Here is a 13,163-nt window from a genome sequence, read left to right on the forward strand (position 1 = left end):
AGCCATAAAACATTGCCCATCCCTGCTTTCAAATAAGAGTAGATTTCATCTGCTTTTGAAAGCGAACTGGCCTAATTTTGACTGAATATATGAATTTAGTTAACTCTCTAAGAAAAAGCACAATTTTCTGGCAGACATCAAGTTTGAAATTCCCAAATGGACATCTTCTAGTTGAATCCACTGTTTCTGTGGTCGTTAGCTGTAATGCTGGGTCAGATTTTGTTCTTCTCCATTCATGAAATCTTTTCTCTCCCTGTAAAAGAGCTCTTTTATTCCTGATTTTTTTTCCCCACACGGAGTGAAAGGAATGTTTAATTTTGGAAGAGATGACCAGGGGGATTCTGTTTGGTTTGTCTTTCTTCTCATTTGTTTCATGTTCTTGCTTCCTCTAGAAAGTTGCTCTTTGCCTTCCTGTGGTTAAATTTGCTCTCCAGTAAGAAGGAGAATATGGAGTTACCATACATGTGCACAGGGGTCATTTTTAAAATGAACCAAAGAAAACAAAAGACTAAAAGATGCCTTTGGGCCGTTTCCATCGGCTGTAATAAAGTCATGCAACCTTTTATTTCTCCTGCCCTCTCCCTGTTGAGCCTGTCTAAATAAGTGCTTAGTTCTTTGCATTTCTTTTGGTCTCCTGTTGATTTTGTCCCTTCCTTGTTTAAATGGGGAGAAAAAAATAACAACACAAAAAAAATAGTGGGCACGTTGGCTATTATAACCTGCTGAAAGGAGTGGATTTTATAGTTCGGTCCTCTACGGTTTTAAATGATTTCTTGCTATCCTATCTGTGTTGGGCCAGAATAAACAGGTTTTCTTGCTTGTGCTTGTTGTTTTGGTACCTTTGGGTCAACTTGAACTCCTGGCGATTGCCTGAACAAGACCCTGCAGTTCTTCCTAGGCCTGAAGAGAGAATGACTGGCCTAAGGTCACCCAGCTGTCTTTGTGCCTCCTGTGGGTCTAGAATTCAGTCTTCCTGGTTTCTAATTTGGTGCCTTCACGACTACACCACTACTCTTTTTAGCCTGAGATGTGCTCTAATATTTGACAACAATCTAATATTTCATCTCTGAATCTTTTTAGTTTCATGGCTCTGCTACTCAGATGCATGGAAATGAGACCTATGAGCCAATTTTGACTGTGCTTTTAGCCTGTCGCTTATACTTGTACATGTTTCCTGTCTTGCATTTTTACATTTGCTCCTGCTGGTATATATGATCAACACCTATTTTATGAATGTGGCTGGTACTTCCTTCCTTCCTTCCTTCCTTCCTTCCTTCCTTCCTTCCTTCCTTCCTTCCTTCCTCCCTCCTTCCTTTCTCCCTCCCTCCCTTCCTTATTTTCTTTCTTTCTTTCTTTCTTTCTTTCTTTCTTTCTTTCTTTCTTTCTTTCTTTCTTTCTTTCTTTCTTTCTTTCTTTCTTTCTTTCTTGTAAATTATTTGTAAACTTAAATAGAAATTAAATAGAAATCTACCAGTGCAGGTTACTGCATTAAAATTTGAATGATATTGCCTACCCTAATTTTGAATAGGGCTGTTTGGCTCTCAAGCCTTAATTGATTTACTAGCTCTGCATTGAGAGTGAAAAATGTAAGCCTGAGGTGAATTTCCTTTTAAAGGGCAGAACTGTAGGAGAATTAGCCATCTGTCTTCTTTTTTTTAATTAAGCAGCACTGAAGAACTAAACAATTCCTGTTATATAAACCCAGATTCAACAGTTATGTCTGTCTGAAGAAAAAAAAACCCAATGAAAACACAACAAATAAAAGCTGAACATTTGTATCATCCATGCTTCTTCACATGTTTCCACATATTTTTATATAACATTTGCAAATTTACTTTTTTATGTATTTTTAAAAACAAATGCAAACATAAAGGTTTTATGCACAATAAAGAGCTGTGGTGGTGCAGTAGTTAGAGTGCAGTATTGCAAGCTAACTCTGCCCACAGCTAGAAATTTGATCCTGGCGGGACTCAAGGTTGACTCAGCCTTCCATCCTCCTGAGGCCAGTAAAATGAGGACTCAGATTGTTGGGGGCAATATGCTGACTTTGTAAACAACTTAGAGAGGGCTGTAAAGCTCTATGAAGCGGTATATAAGTCTAAGTGCTATTGCTATTGCTATTTGGGCATAATGATAAACTATATTATGAGGGAAATAAGTATTAGATTCCTCTCTAATTCTCAGGTTTCCCTCTGCTTCAGAAAAACTATCAGGATAGGTTGGATTTCATTTTGTTGTTGTTGTTAATTGCGAAGTCGTGTCCAACCCATCGCGACCCTATGGACAATGTTCCTCCAGGTCTTCCTATCCTCTATCATCTTCTGGACTGTGATTAATTTTAGATTTGTTTTGTTCAAAACAAGTCAGATTAATAAATCACAATTTAAACTGGTGTAACCACAGTGTGAAGTTGAGCTGGATGTTTTTAGGCTAAACATCCTTAATTCAGCCAGCATGGCAACCTACAGTTAGACTATATTACAACTGCCCCTTTCTGTGTGATTATGGCTATATAGTTTGTTTCATTGCTTGAGTGTAATCTTTGATCATTGGTTGACAACTGCTCCAGGTTTGAGGTGGTATCAGCTATTGACTCTACAGGTAGATTCTAGAGTAAAATGATTGGAAAGGCTGAGTCCAAGAGATAAGTTTAAGAACTTGCTTCTTGTCAAGGATCTTGAGGAGTGAAATTGTGACCTTTTCTCTAATGGAATCAGGAATGTCATTTCTTTTGTAGTATTGAGAGAAGAAAACTGGCAAAATATTGGTAAAGGACTATGTAGTTAAAATCTCATTTTATCCCACTACCAGAAGGCATAGTCAATTGGGAAATAAACAAGATTGAAGATTGCAAAATTTCACGTCCAATGTATCTGGGGGGTGCCAGGAGGGAAAGGGTTAGTTAATACTTAATAGTATGTCATAAATCTCTTTGTACATTAACTTTTCCCCCCTTGCTGTTCTCTGTCCATCCACCCACCCTATTTCTTGTTTCGTGATTAGATCTATGCCCATCTGAAGGAAAGCAGTGGGACTGAAGGTCTGGATGCTTTGAAGAACAAAGCCCAGCTTCACAGCATAGTGGCCAAGAGTCTTTGTCAGAATGTCACGGGGAAAAACTGTATTGTCTTCACTGGCCCCAGCATTACCAGCCTGAACCTCTTTGAAGAATTTGAAAAACAAGGTTAGTGCCAGGCAATGCATGGATCTTGGAACAGTCCTTTGTGAGGCCTTTATTCTGTGAAACCTGAAGCCATCATGACGGATACTCTTACTATATTGCTAGATATAAATATGGCTCTCCCAATGCAACATTGGTTTTGGAAGGTTTCCTTTGTTATTATCAGAAATTGAAGATTATTCATGTTGATTGGCAATTATTCTCATTGTTGAGTTTGGGGGTTGGGGAGAATAGCAGAATCATGAATGATATAGCATTTCTGGACCAATGAAATCAATCGAAGATGATTTGTGCATGGTCCTATGTTTGGTCTTCTGTTAGCCTTTGCACTGTATAATCTCTAGAAATCCTTCTTTCAGTCTTTCAGCTTGTATTGAAAATTGATCTTTCAATTTTTTATGTTTAAATTTCATTTTAAAGCAAATGGTAGGCTTTTCTCTTTTGACTGGCTGCAAGAATGACATGGAAAATGAACTCTCATTGGACATACAAAAAAATTAGTTGAGGCTTTTATATATATATATATATATATATATATATATATATATATATATATATATATATATATGTATGTAGGTCTTTGGTTGTTCGGGTTTTCTCCCACGTAAAATTGGAAGTGTCTTGGCGACGTTTCGACGAAGTCCCATTCGTCATCTTCAGGCTGGTGTTTTCAGCTTCGTGCTTGAGCAGCAATGTGTGGTCTTAGCTGTTTCTTCCTTTTAACTGCCAGTGGGGGTATGAACTGATTGGGTGGGAGCTTGGCTGTGTTCTGATTGGGTGGAGGTGTGTTCTGAATGGTTAGGGGCTTGGCTGTGCTCTGATTGGCTGGGGGAGTGTTCTGTTTGGTTGTGCTCAGGTTAGTCTGAGTTGAAGAGGGGTTTAAGATTTTGGGCTGCCTTGCTATTTTCTGGCTTCGCGTTCGTGGTCATGCCTCCTCTTCATGGAGGGTGTCAGTTTGCTTCATGTATGGATTGGAGGGGTTTAAAGTGGCTAATGATGCAGCTGTGGTCTGGCTTCTGGTTTGTGGTCGTGCCTCGTCATCGGTGTGGCTTTGGGTTTGTTTTTTGCGTGGATGTGTGGTGGTGACATCCTGTGTGGTTTTTGTGAGTGTGGGTCTGGTATCATTTTTTGTGTTAGGGAGTCGTTTGTCAATAAGGGCGGGTTTCCAAATGGCTGGTAGGCGGGAGGTATCATCTCGCTTGTTCATGCTGTGTGGGCGTTTTTCTATCTCGATGGCTTCTCTGATTATTCTGTTATTAAAATGTTCACTTTTGGCAATGGTTCTGGTATTTTTAAAGTCAATTTCATGTCCTGTGGCTTTAAGGTGTTGGACCAGGGAAGATGTTGGTTCCTCTTTTTTGACTGAGTTCTTATGTTCTTCAATGCGTGCACTTATTCTTCTGTTGGTTTGTCCAATGTATGTGGTGGGACAAGTGGTGCATGGGATTTCGTATACTCCTTGATTTTCTAATTCAATTTTATCTTTGGGGTTTCTAAGGATGGTGGATATTTTTCTGTTTGTGCAGAATGCTGTTTTGATGCTGTGTTTATGGAGGATCTCCCGCCTACCAGCCATTTGGAAACCCGCCCTTATTGACAAACGACTCCCTAACACAAAAAATGATACCAGACCCACACTCACAAAAACCACACAGGATGTCACCACCACACATCCACGCAAAAAACAAACCCAAAGCCACACCGATGACGAGGCACGACCACAAACCAGAAGCCAGACCACAGCTGCATCATTAGCCACTTTAAACCCCTCCAATCCATACATGAAGCAAACTGACACCCTCCATGAAGAGGAGGCACGACCACGAACGTGAAGCCAGAAAATAGCAAGGCAGCCCAAAATCTTAAACCCCTCTGCAACTCAGACTAACCTGAGCACAACCAAACAGAACACTCCCCCAGCCAATCAGAGCACAGCCAAGCCCCTAACCATTCAGAACACACCTCCACCCAATCAGAACACAGCCAAGCTCCCACCCAATCAGTTCATACCCCCACTGGCAGTTAAAAGGAAGAAACAGCTAAGACCACACATTGCTGCTCAAAGCACGAAGCTGAAAACACCAGCCTGAAGATGACGAATGGGACTTCGTCGAAACGTCGCCAAGACACTTCCAATTTTACGCGGGAGAAAACCCGAACAACCAAAGACCTACATACAAATACCCGCGAAAACCTCAGAAAACATATATATATATATATATATATATATATATATATATATATATATATATATATATATATATATATATATAGTAAACCAAAAGACTGATCTGGATGAATCTTCTGAGAAGGGAGAAAAAAGAATCAATATCAACTTTTATGATATTATTTGAATGGACTAATAATTAAGATTGTTAAACATAAAAGAAATGAACATAAAGTTGGTTTATTTAATCAAGATTAAAGTAGATATGTTATTATTTCTGGCAAACCTTAATGGACTTTTGCTGAAACCAAGACTGATGATACTTTAGAAATTCATTGATAGATAGAGATCATTGGTTGTAAATTAAAAGGAAGCAATAGTTATTAAAATTGTAAATACATATTACAATAAAGATTGAAATACACACGCACACACATACGCACACACAAACATTTCTTTGTTTACTATGTACTTAACTTTCTTTGCTCTACATTGTTTTCATTTCCTTTGCAATTTTTACTCTTTCTACTTTTCTTTTTCAGTTTGTATTAGTTTTGCTAGTGCAATTACAGTATAATCTTTAATAAAATTATTTTTAAAAAAGTTTAAACATGGATATTTGTAACTAACATTTGGATTATGAACCTCTCTCTTCTCCCCCTTCCTCTCTCTCGTACTTTCACACATAACACACATATACCAGACATCTACACCTGTTCAGACCAATTTTATGCTTCCCATTTAAAATAAGTCAATTTCCCCTGGCATCAACAGGGCTTCCCCCTCTCTCTCCCCTTGTAACTCTGGAGAGGATTGCAGCCTCATTTGTCTACTTTTGTCACCATTTTTTCCAAAACAACAATTCCCTTGGTTTCTCTGGGAAAGATCATTAGAAGTTGCCATCAATAAATCTTCACACACAATGAGAGAGAGAGAGAGAGAGAGAGAATCACACACACAAACACAAACATGCACAGAGAGAGAGAGAGAGAATCACACACACACATAACACACACACAAAGAGAGAGGGGAGAGAGAGAGAGAGAGAGAGAGAGAGAGAGAGACTCAATCTTTGTTTTTAGTTTGTTGTTTGCTTCAGAAGCAAGGTCATTCAAAGTGACAAGTAGCATGAAAATAGCTCCTGAAAAAGCTACTATATTTCCCTGAAAATAAGACCAGGTCTTATGTTAATTTTTGCTCCAAAAGGTGCATTAGGGCTTATTTTCCAGTTAGGTCTTATTTTCGGGGAAATGCGGTACTAAATGCATCCGTCTGGCTGACAATCTTAACTGGGGCTTATTTTGTGGGAGGTGCTTATATTATGAGCATCCTGAAAAATCATGCTAGGGCTTTTTTTCCCGGTTGGATCTTATTTTCAGGAAAACACAGTATTGAAGAAGGGGCCAATGAATGAGTAGAGGGTATCACAGTGGTGGTTACCTTAATTTTTTTCTTTCTTAGACTGAGTGGGAAATAAAGGGTTTGATTCTTTGCATGGGAGACATTCAATGAACCACACTAAATGACAAACCAGCATACGATCAGACGGTGATCGTCTGGACTGCTTTCACGCTGTCCAGTTTCTGTACTGTTGTGTTGTGGCACAATACAGTTTTAGATGAAACATGTGATTCAGACTTAAAAACAAAGGACAAGATAATTGATTCAGACAGAGTTAAATTTCACCGCATGTTCTTGTAGTAACTGTTGTTTCCCTTTCAGTTGTTTAAGTTTTGCACATCTCTTTTATTAATGTGGTCCACTGAAGGAGCTCTTCAGAAGATTTTAAGCTATAATTTCTTTTTTAATTTTAATAATCAGAGATTTGTAGCACAGATCAGGGTGGCTGGAAGCCATTGGCTTCTAAATGGTGGGCGTGATGGGCAATCAGAATCCCGCCCTTGACCCATGTTAAAAAGAGATGAGGTTCTGATTATCCAATGTTGCCCGCCATTTTGGAACCATTGTCCATTGTCCATTGATGCAGTTGCTCCTTGGTAAGATACTGTAGGTTTCACTTTCACACATGTGTGCACCCATAAACTGCTTGTAATCAAATCATATGTTTACCTACTGCTACCACTAAATTCTCTGCCCCCAACCCTTTAATGCCATTAGATTATTTCAAAACAGTTTCATGAGAGATGTGACTTCCGTACAGATGATACTCTTTTTTACAACTAGCCAGAACTAAAGGAAAGGTGTTGTTTTAATTACATCTGGTTTTTATCGTGATTGCACTTTTTAGCTTGATGATTGATACGGTACCTATGATTGTGTATCATTCCTAGGGATAATTTAAAAAATGATGAAATTAGTTGTGTCATCTTATCCTGAGCATGTCATACTCCCTTCTGAAATGAATAAACTACATATCAAGGCTTTCAGATTTTAATGCTTGAAAGTCTGGAGGATAATATGACAACAAACTAATGTGTGACTGAGGTGCAGTATTTGTTTGGGGTCACTCTGGTAAATAAAAATATGACTTGGTTCATGTTTTTATGCTACAAAAATAAGTTGATAGTATTCTAATGCAAATGTTTTACCATCTTCCAATTATAGACATTTATTGCTGTGGATTGCTAAGTACAAGGAAAAGTGACTGCACAGGGCTGCCTTCCTCAATGCTAAACAACCCAGAGACCCCTCAGTCTCGCGGACATTACAGGATAAAAATGAAAAGAAACATGTCTTTGATCTGCTGGTACAATAAAGGCTACTTTAGATTTTTGACCAATGCTTATTCTCCACTTCAACAAGGTGAGTGGTTTGTTCTAAAGATGACTTCTTTCTATGAGAAGGGGGACAGGTAAGGTCTGGACTGTAAGAAAATTGGACAATCTGGATTAGAATCTAGAACAGAATAAAGTTAAATGCATCTTTCAATGCCATGCACATTTTTTATAAATTTAAACCATACCATCTTTGAGCAGTAGCTTGAGAGACTGAGGAAAAACCTTTCTGCTGTTGCTTAAGACACTAGTAGAGGAAGGGTTAATCAGTCTCTCTTTCTGGCACTCATGTGGACTTACACAGTTGCTGTTGTTATTTCCATTTTAAAAAAATATATTAGAATTGGTTATGTTAAATGAGAAGCATTCAAAATTAAGCATAATATGGTGCCATGTCCAGTTGATTTTAAAAGGGTTAGCAAGCGATTCAGTAGATATTCTTAGCTTTAAGAAAATCAGACTCCTCCAGCTACATGATTATTTAAAAGTCAACAAGTTACTCAACAGCCAGCATTAAAAAGTAGCACCTCTTTAGAATCTGCCATTCTAATATGGCCCACTTTGCAAGCATTTAGCAACTTCCTTGAAGACCGAGATCCCTTAACAAACAGCTGTCTTCTCTGCAGACAACTGGTAAATATTCTGACAAAGAGTATTATATCTCATGCCTTACATCCAGGAAATAAAATTGTCTCTAGGTAACAAACTGAAGAATTAGATGGATGTGTGCATGTATTTTCCTCAATCACTTCCATAAACATCTCAATATAAGAGAGGAAGAAGGTTAGTTAACGTAGCCTATTTACAGAACTCTTCAGATCTGTCTCTTGTAATTATTGCGTCTTGACTCTACTTTCTAGAGATTTTCTAAATATTTGGAAACTTATGCTGTGCAGAGGAGTGTCCAACCTTGGCAACTTTAAGATGTTTTTTCACGAGGAACTGAACTTTCTTGTTTTTCTCTGAAGAGGTTTTGCTTCTCATCCAAGAAGCTTCTTCAGCTCTGACTGGATGATGGGGAGCTGAAGAAGCTTCTTGGATGAGAAGTGAAACCTCTTCAAAGAAAGTTGCCTCGTGAAAAAGCATCTTTGGGACAACTATGACCTGGATGATTGAGAATCTCCGTAGACGACTTGTGGACTACATCTTCCAGAATTCAACTGCCTCCGCTGTCTGGGGAATTATGGGAGTTGAAATGCACAGATCTTAAAGTTGCCCAGGTTGGACACCCCTCCCCCCACTGTACAGTTGTTATTTCCTGTGTGTTCTTGGAATACTGAGCCAAGTTGACCTGTTGCCCACTGATTCATCAAATCCAGTAATATTTTCAATCAACAGTATAACATGATGCTATTTTATGTATTTTGGTTGCAACAGGAGTTATCATTAAGAGGAAGAGTGGAGAGATCCCATGCCCTCTTGCAGTGGAAGCCTTTGCTGCTCATCTTAGTTATATTTGCAAATATGATGACAAATATAGCAAGTAAGTAAACAACAACTTACGTGATTGGAAGTGTGAAACTTTTAAACCAAATTCAGGATCCAATATGGCTCTCTGTACAGAATGATGCCATATAAGAAGTGACCTACCAACTTTTCTGAAAATGATTCTGACCATTTTTGGCAGAACGTTTGTTTTTAAAGAAGGTAATTGTTTCAGGTACTTTAGCAATTTTCAAGTATTTGGAAATAATATGTGTACAGTTGCTTGTTTCCAAGTCATGTGAAGAAAGTGTGCTTGTCAAATCTTCACTTCTGCAGTACTTCAAAAAGATTCAAAGGAAATGCAGCTAGTTTAAATGAGGCCATTGAGGACCATTACAGGAATGAAAACTTAAATTCAAAGCAACTATTGGGGAAAACTGAATATTATTAGATTAAAGGAGAGACCCTAAAATCATATGTAGAACTCTGAAAGATTTGAAAGACTGTTACATACAAAACAACCTGCTTCCTTTTATTTCAGAGGGCAGATAATAGCACAGGAGAGGAGATTCTAACCCAACAGTAAGAATATTTTGATAGTGGAATCACTTACCAAATAAAGTGATGGCTACCGCTTTGTTCTGTGCATTCATAGACTTCTAGGTCCTTTATCATGGATGCTTTATTTTGGATTCTTGAACTGAATTTAGACTGCAGTGGAGGGTTGAACTCAGTAACCAAGCAGACATCTGCCAGTTATATGATTCTGTGGATTTATGCTAGTTAGAGATTGATTTAATTCTGTAAACTGCTATAGGTCTGTGTCCAGCAGTTAAAATTATATTCTTACATATAGAAATATAAGGTTCTACATTTAGGCAAGAAAAACCAAATGCACAGGTATAGTATAGGTGGTACCATGCTCAATAGTAGTAACTGTGAGAAGGATCTCAGAGTTCTAGTTGACTAAATATGAGCCAGCAGTGTGCTGCAGCTGCCAAAAAAGCCAACACAGTGCAAGTTTGCATTAACAGAGGGATAGAATCAAGATCACGTGAAGTGTTAATACCACTTTACAATGTCTTGGTAAGGCCACACTTGGAATACTGCATTCAGTATTGGTCACCACGATGTAAAAAAGATGTTGAGACTCTAGAAAAAGTATAGAGAAGAGCAAAAAAGATGATTAGGGGACTGGAGGCTAAAACATATAAGGAACCTTTGCTGAACTTGGGTATGTCTATTTTAATGAAGAGAAGGACGAAGGGTGACATGATAGCAGTGTTCCAATATCTCAGGGGCTGCCACAAAGAAGAGGGAGTCAAGTTATTTTCCAAAGCGCCTGAAGGCAGGACAAGAAGCAATGGATAGAAACTAACCAAAGAGAGAAGCAACCTAGAACTAAGAAGAAACTTCCTGACAGTTAGAACAATTAACCATTGGAACAACCTGCCTCCAGAAGCTGTGAATGCTCCAACACTGGAAGTTTTAAGAAGAGACTGTATAGCCATTTGTCTGAAATGGTATAGGGTTTCCTGCTTGAGCAGGGGGTTGGACTAGATGACCTCCAACTTTATTCTTATTATTATCCAACATCATCATCATCATCATTATTATTATTATTTGGAAAAAGTTGCATCTAGACAGTAATACTTCATACTGCAAGTAGGAACCTGCACATTTTAATGCTCTTCCACATGAAAAGAGTGTAGTGACAAAGGCATCTGGGTAGAAACTGGAAGACCATAAGTTCTAGTGCCACCCTAGGCATAAAGTCACACTCTCACAGCCCTAGGAAGTAAATCTGAAATCTTGCCAAGAAAAACTGCAGGGACTTGTTCAGGAAGTTGCTAGAGATCAATGCTGACTCAAAAGAATACATCACATAAACATGTACATACACAAATATGGATTGTGTTTGGAACATAGCTGTTGTATACCAGTATGTTTTTTTTTAATCTTCCCTTTTTTCCTCCCTAAAAAAACTGCTTTTACATCCCCAAGTACATTTTCACAGAGATTCAATAACCAGGGGTGATCATTTAATCTTTCTTTTCATTTGAAAACAAGAGTAGAGGACTCATGAACCTGGGGGCTGCAGTGGCTTTTCTAAGACAGAGAGATTTCTAGCAAGACTGCAGCATGTGAGAAAAGTCTAGCTGTCTTTCTATATCTTTCTATACCTCCCTGTCCTTCAACAAGAGGAAACTTACATTTTGATATTTAGTATTAAATCTATTTGGGTTTGAAGATATACCAAGCAGCGCTTTAGATGACATTCCTGTTCCCAGAATTCGCCAATTATTAGACAAAAGGAGATGGCTGCTTTAAGCAGCAGATTTTGAGTGGGTACATTCTGATTTTGAGTTCATCGTAGCTTTGATTAGCTCTACAATTTCTAAAATGTCTTCCTTTCAGCCTATTCCAAAATTATTTCAACCAGATGAAATAGCTTCAGCTCAGTTTTGTATCTAAAGATGGCATACCAATGAAGGTATGGAAATCACAAGGGGAGAAATAGAGGATATCTATTTGGCATATTTTTGGCAGGGGGAGGGGAAATCTCTCGTGATCTCCCTGTTCCCCAAATCCAATGGTTTGAGCAAATTTTCCTTGGCAGGACCACTTGTGATATGACCAGATCACTTTCCCCTTAAAAAGAGCCAGGGCCTGCAAAACACCGGTGACAGGCATTCAACACATGAATCAGATAAAGCCTCAGAGCTGAGCAAACAAGAAATCTCGTCTTGACTACAAACTTGGGACATTTCCCAAACATTTCAGGAAGTGAAAGGCAGAACCTGGCCACGGTTCTCAAGCTTGTTTCCTGGCAGGCATGAGAAATTAGTGGTATTGCCAGCTTTTCAAAGATCATTGACTCTCCAAATGGACTTTGGCACTGTAAAATGGCAGCAGGTAAGTCCAGAAAATTGAGGCTTGTCCCAGAGGAGTTTCATTTATTAACAGATTTTTCAGCTGCCCTTCAACTTCTCTCTCAAGGACAGTTTTTAAACAGACATTACTAGTCTCAGTTCTTATGGAGTAAAATAAGTGGAGAGATTTGTGGCAAGCTACTGTAATAAGCTAACTTCTCATATATAGACAATGTGGTGGGCTGGGGAACATGGAAAAAAAATCTTCTAAGGTAGATGGACAATTCAGAAATTTGAAAAATAAATAAACATAAATAATTTCCCTCACACTTTTGATATAATGTGGCAGTTTTGCCTAGTCTGGACTACCAAAAGTCCAAGTCAGTGTGACCCATAACTTACCAGCTAGATTCTGGAAGTTTGGGTTCCAATGTATCAGAAGGATATCCATTAGTGAAAGTTCAACAAATATGATAAACTGTATATGGTGCACACCATCGAATTAATCCCTAAGTTCTCTTTGGAGAACAAGAGATCTTCCATCTGAGCTGCTGCTGATGTAATCATAATGGCTTAGTGGGATTGTATTTCCAAATTGGTCCACATAAAAAGCTCTTAAGCTAAAGAAAAACTGAAATAATTCAGAAGCTACATTATCAGTATACAGATGTATTTTTGCCAAAGAAAGGAAAAGGAAAGAATATTGGTATTTAGTCTAACTGCAGATAGAATAAATTGTCTGACCCAAGGTCACTGAACATTCTTACTGGAGTTTCCCCCCC

At 38.4% G+C, this 13,163-nt stretch overlaps 1 protein-coding gene across 1 annotated transcript in view; it reads left to right on the top strand.

Moving 5' to 3' along the window:
* Window positions 1–13,163, top strand: part of PGBD5 (piggyBac transposable element derived 5) — an 81,472-nt gene that overhangs the window by 62,455 nt on the left and 5,854 nt on the right. The window contains exons 4-6 of the mRNA XM_039325318.1: window positions 3,004–3,184; window positions 7,914–8,111; window positions 9,461–9,566. Coding sequence (XP_039181252.1) covers window positions 3,004–3,184; window positions 7,914–8,111; window positions 9,461–9,566 — 485 coding nt within the window. The remainder of the gene's footprint in view (window positions 1–3,003; window positions 3,185–7,913; window positions 8,112–9,460; window positions 9,567–13,163) is intronic.

The sequence above is a fragment of the Crotalus tigris genome, unplaced genomic scaffold (assembly GCF_016545835.1).
Source record: "Crotalus tigris isolate CLP2741 ecotype Arizona unplaced genomic scaffold, ASM1654583v1 scf7180000024326.325410, whole genome shotgun sequence".
NCBI lineage: Eukaryota > Metazoa > Chordata > Lepidosauria > Squamata > Viperidae > Crotalus > Crotalus tigris.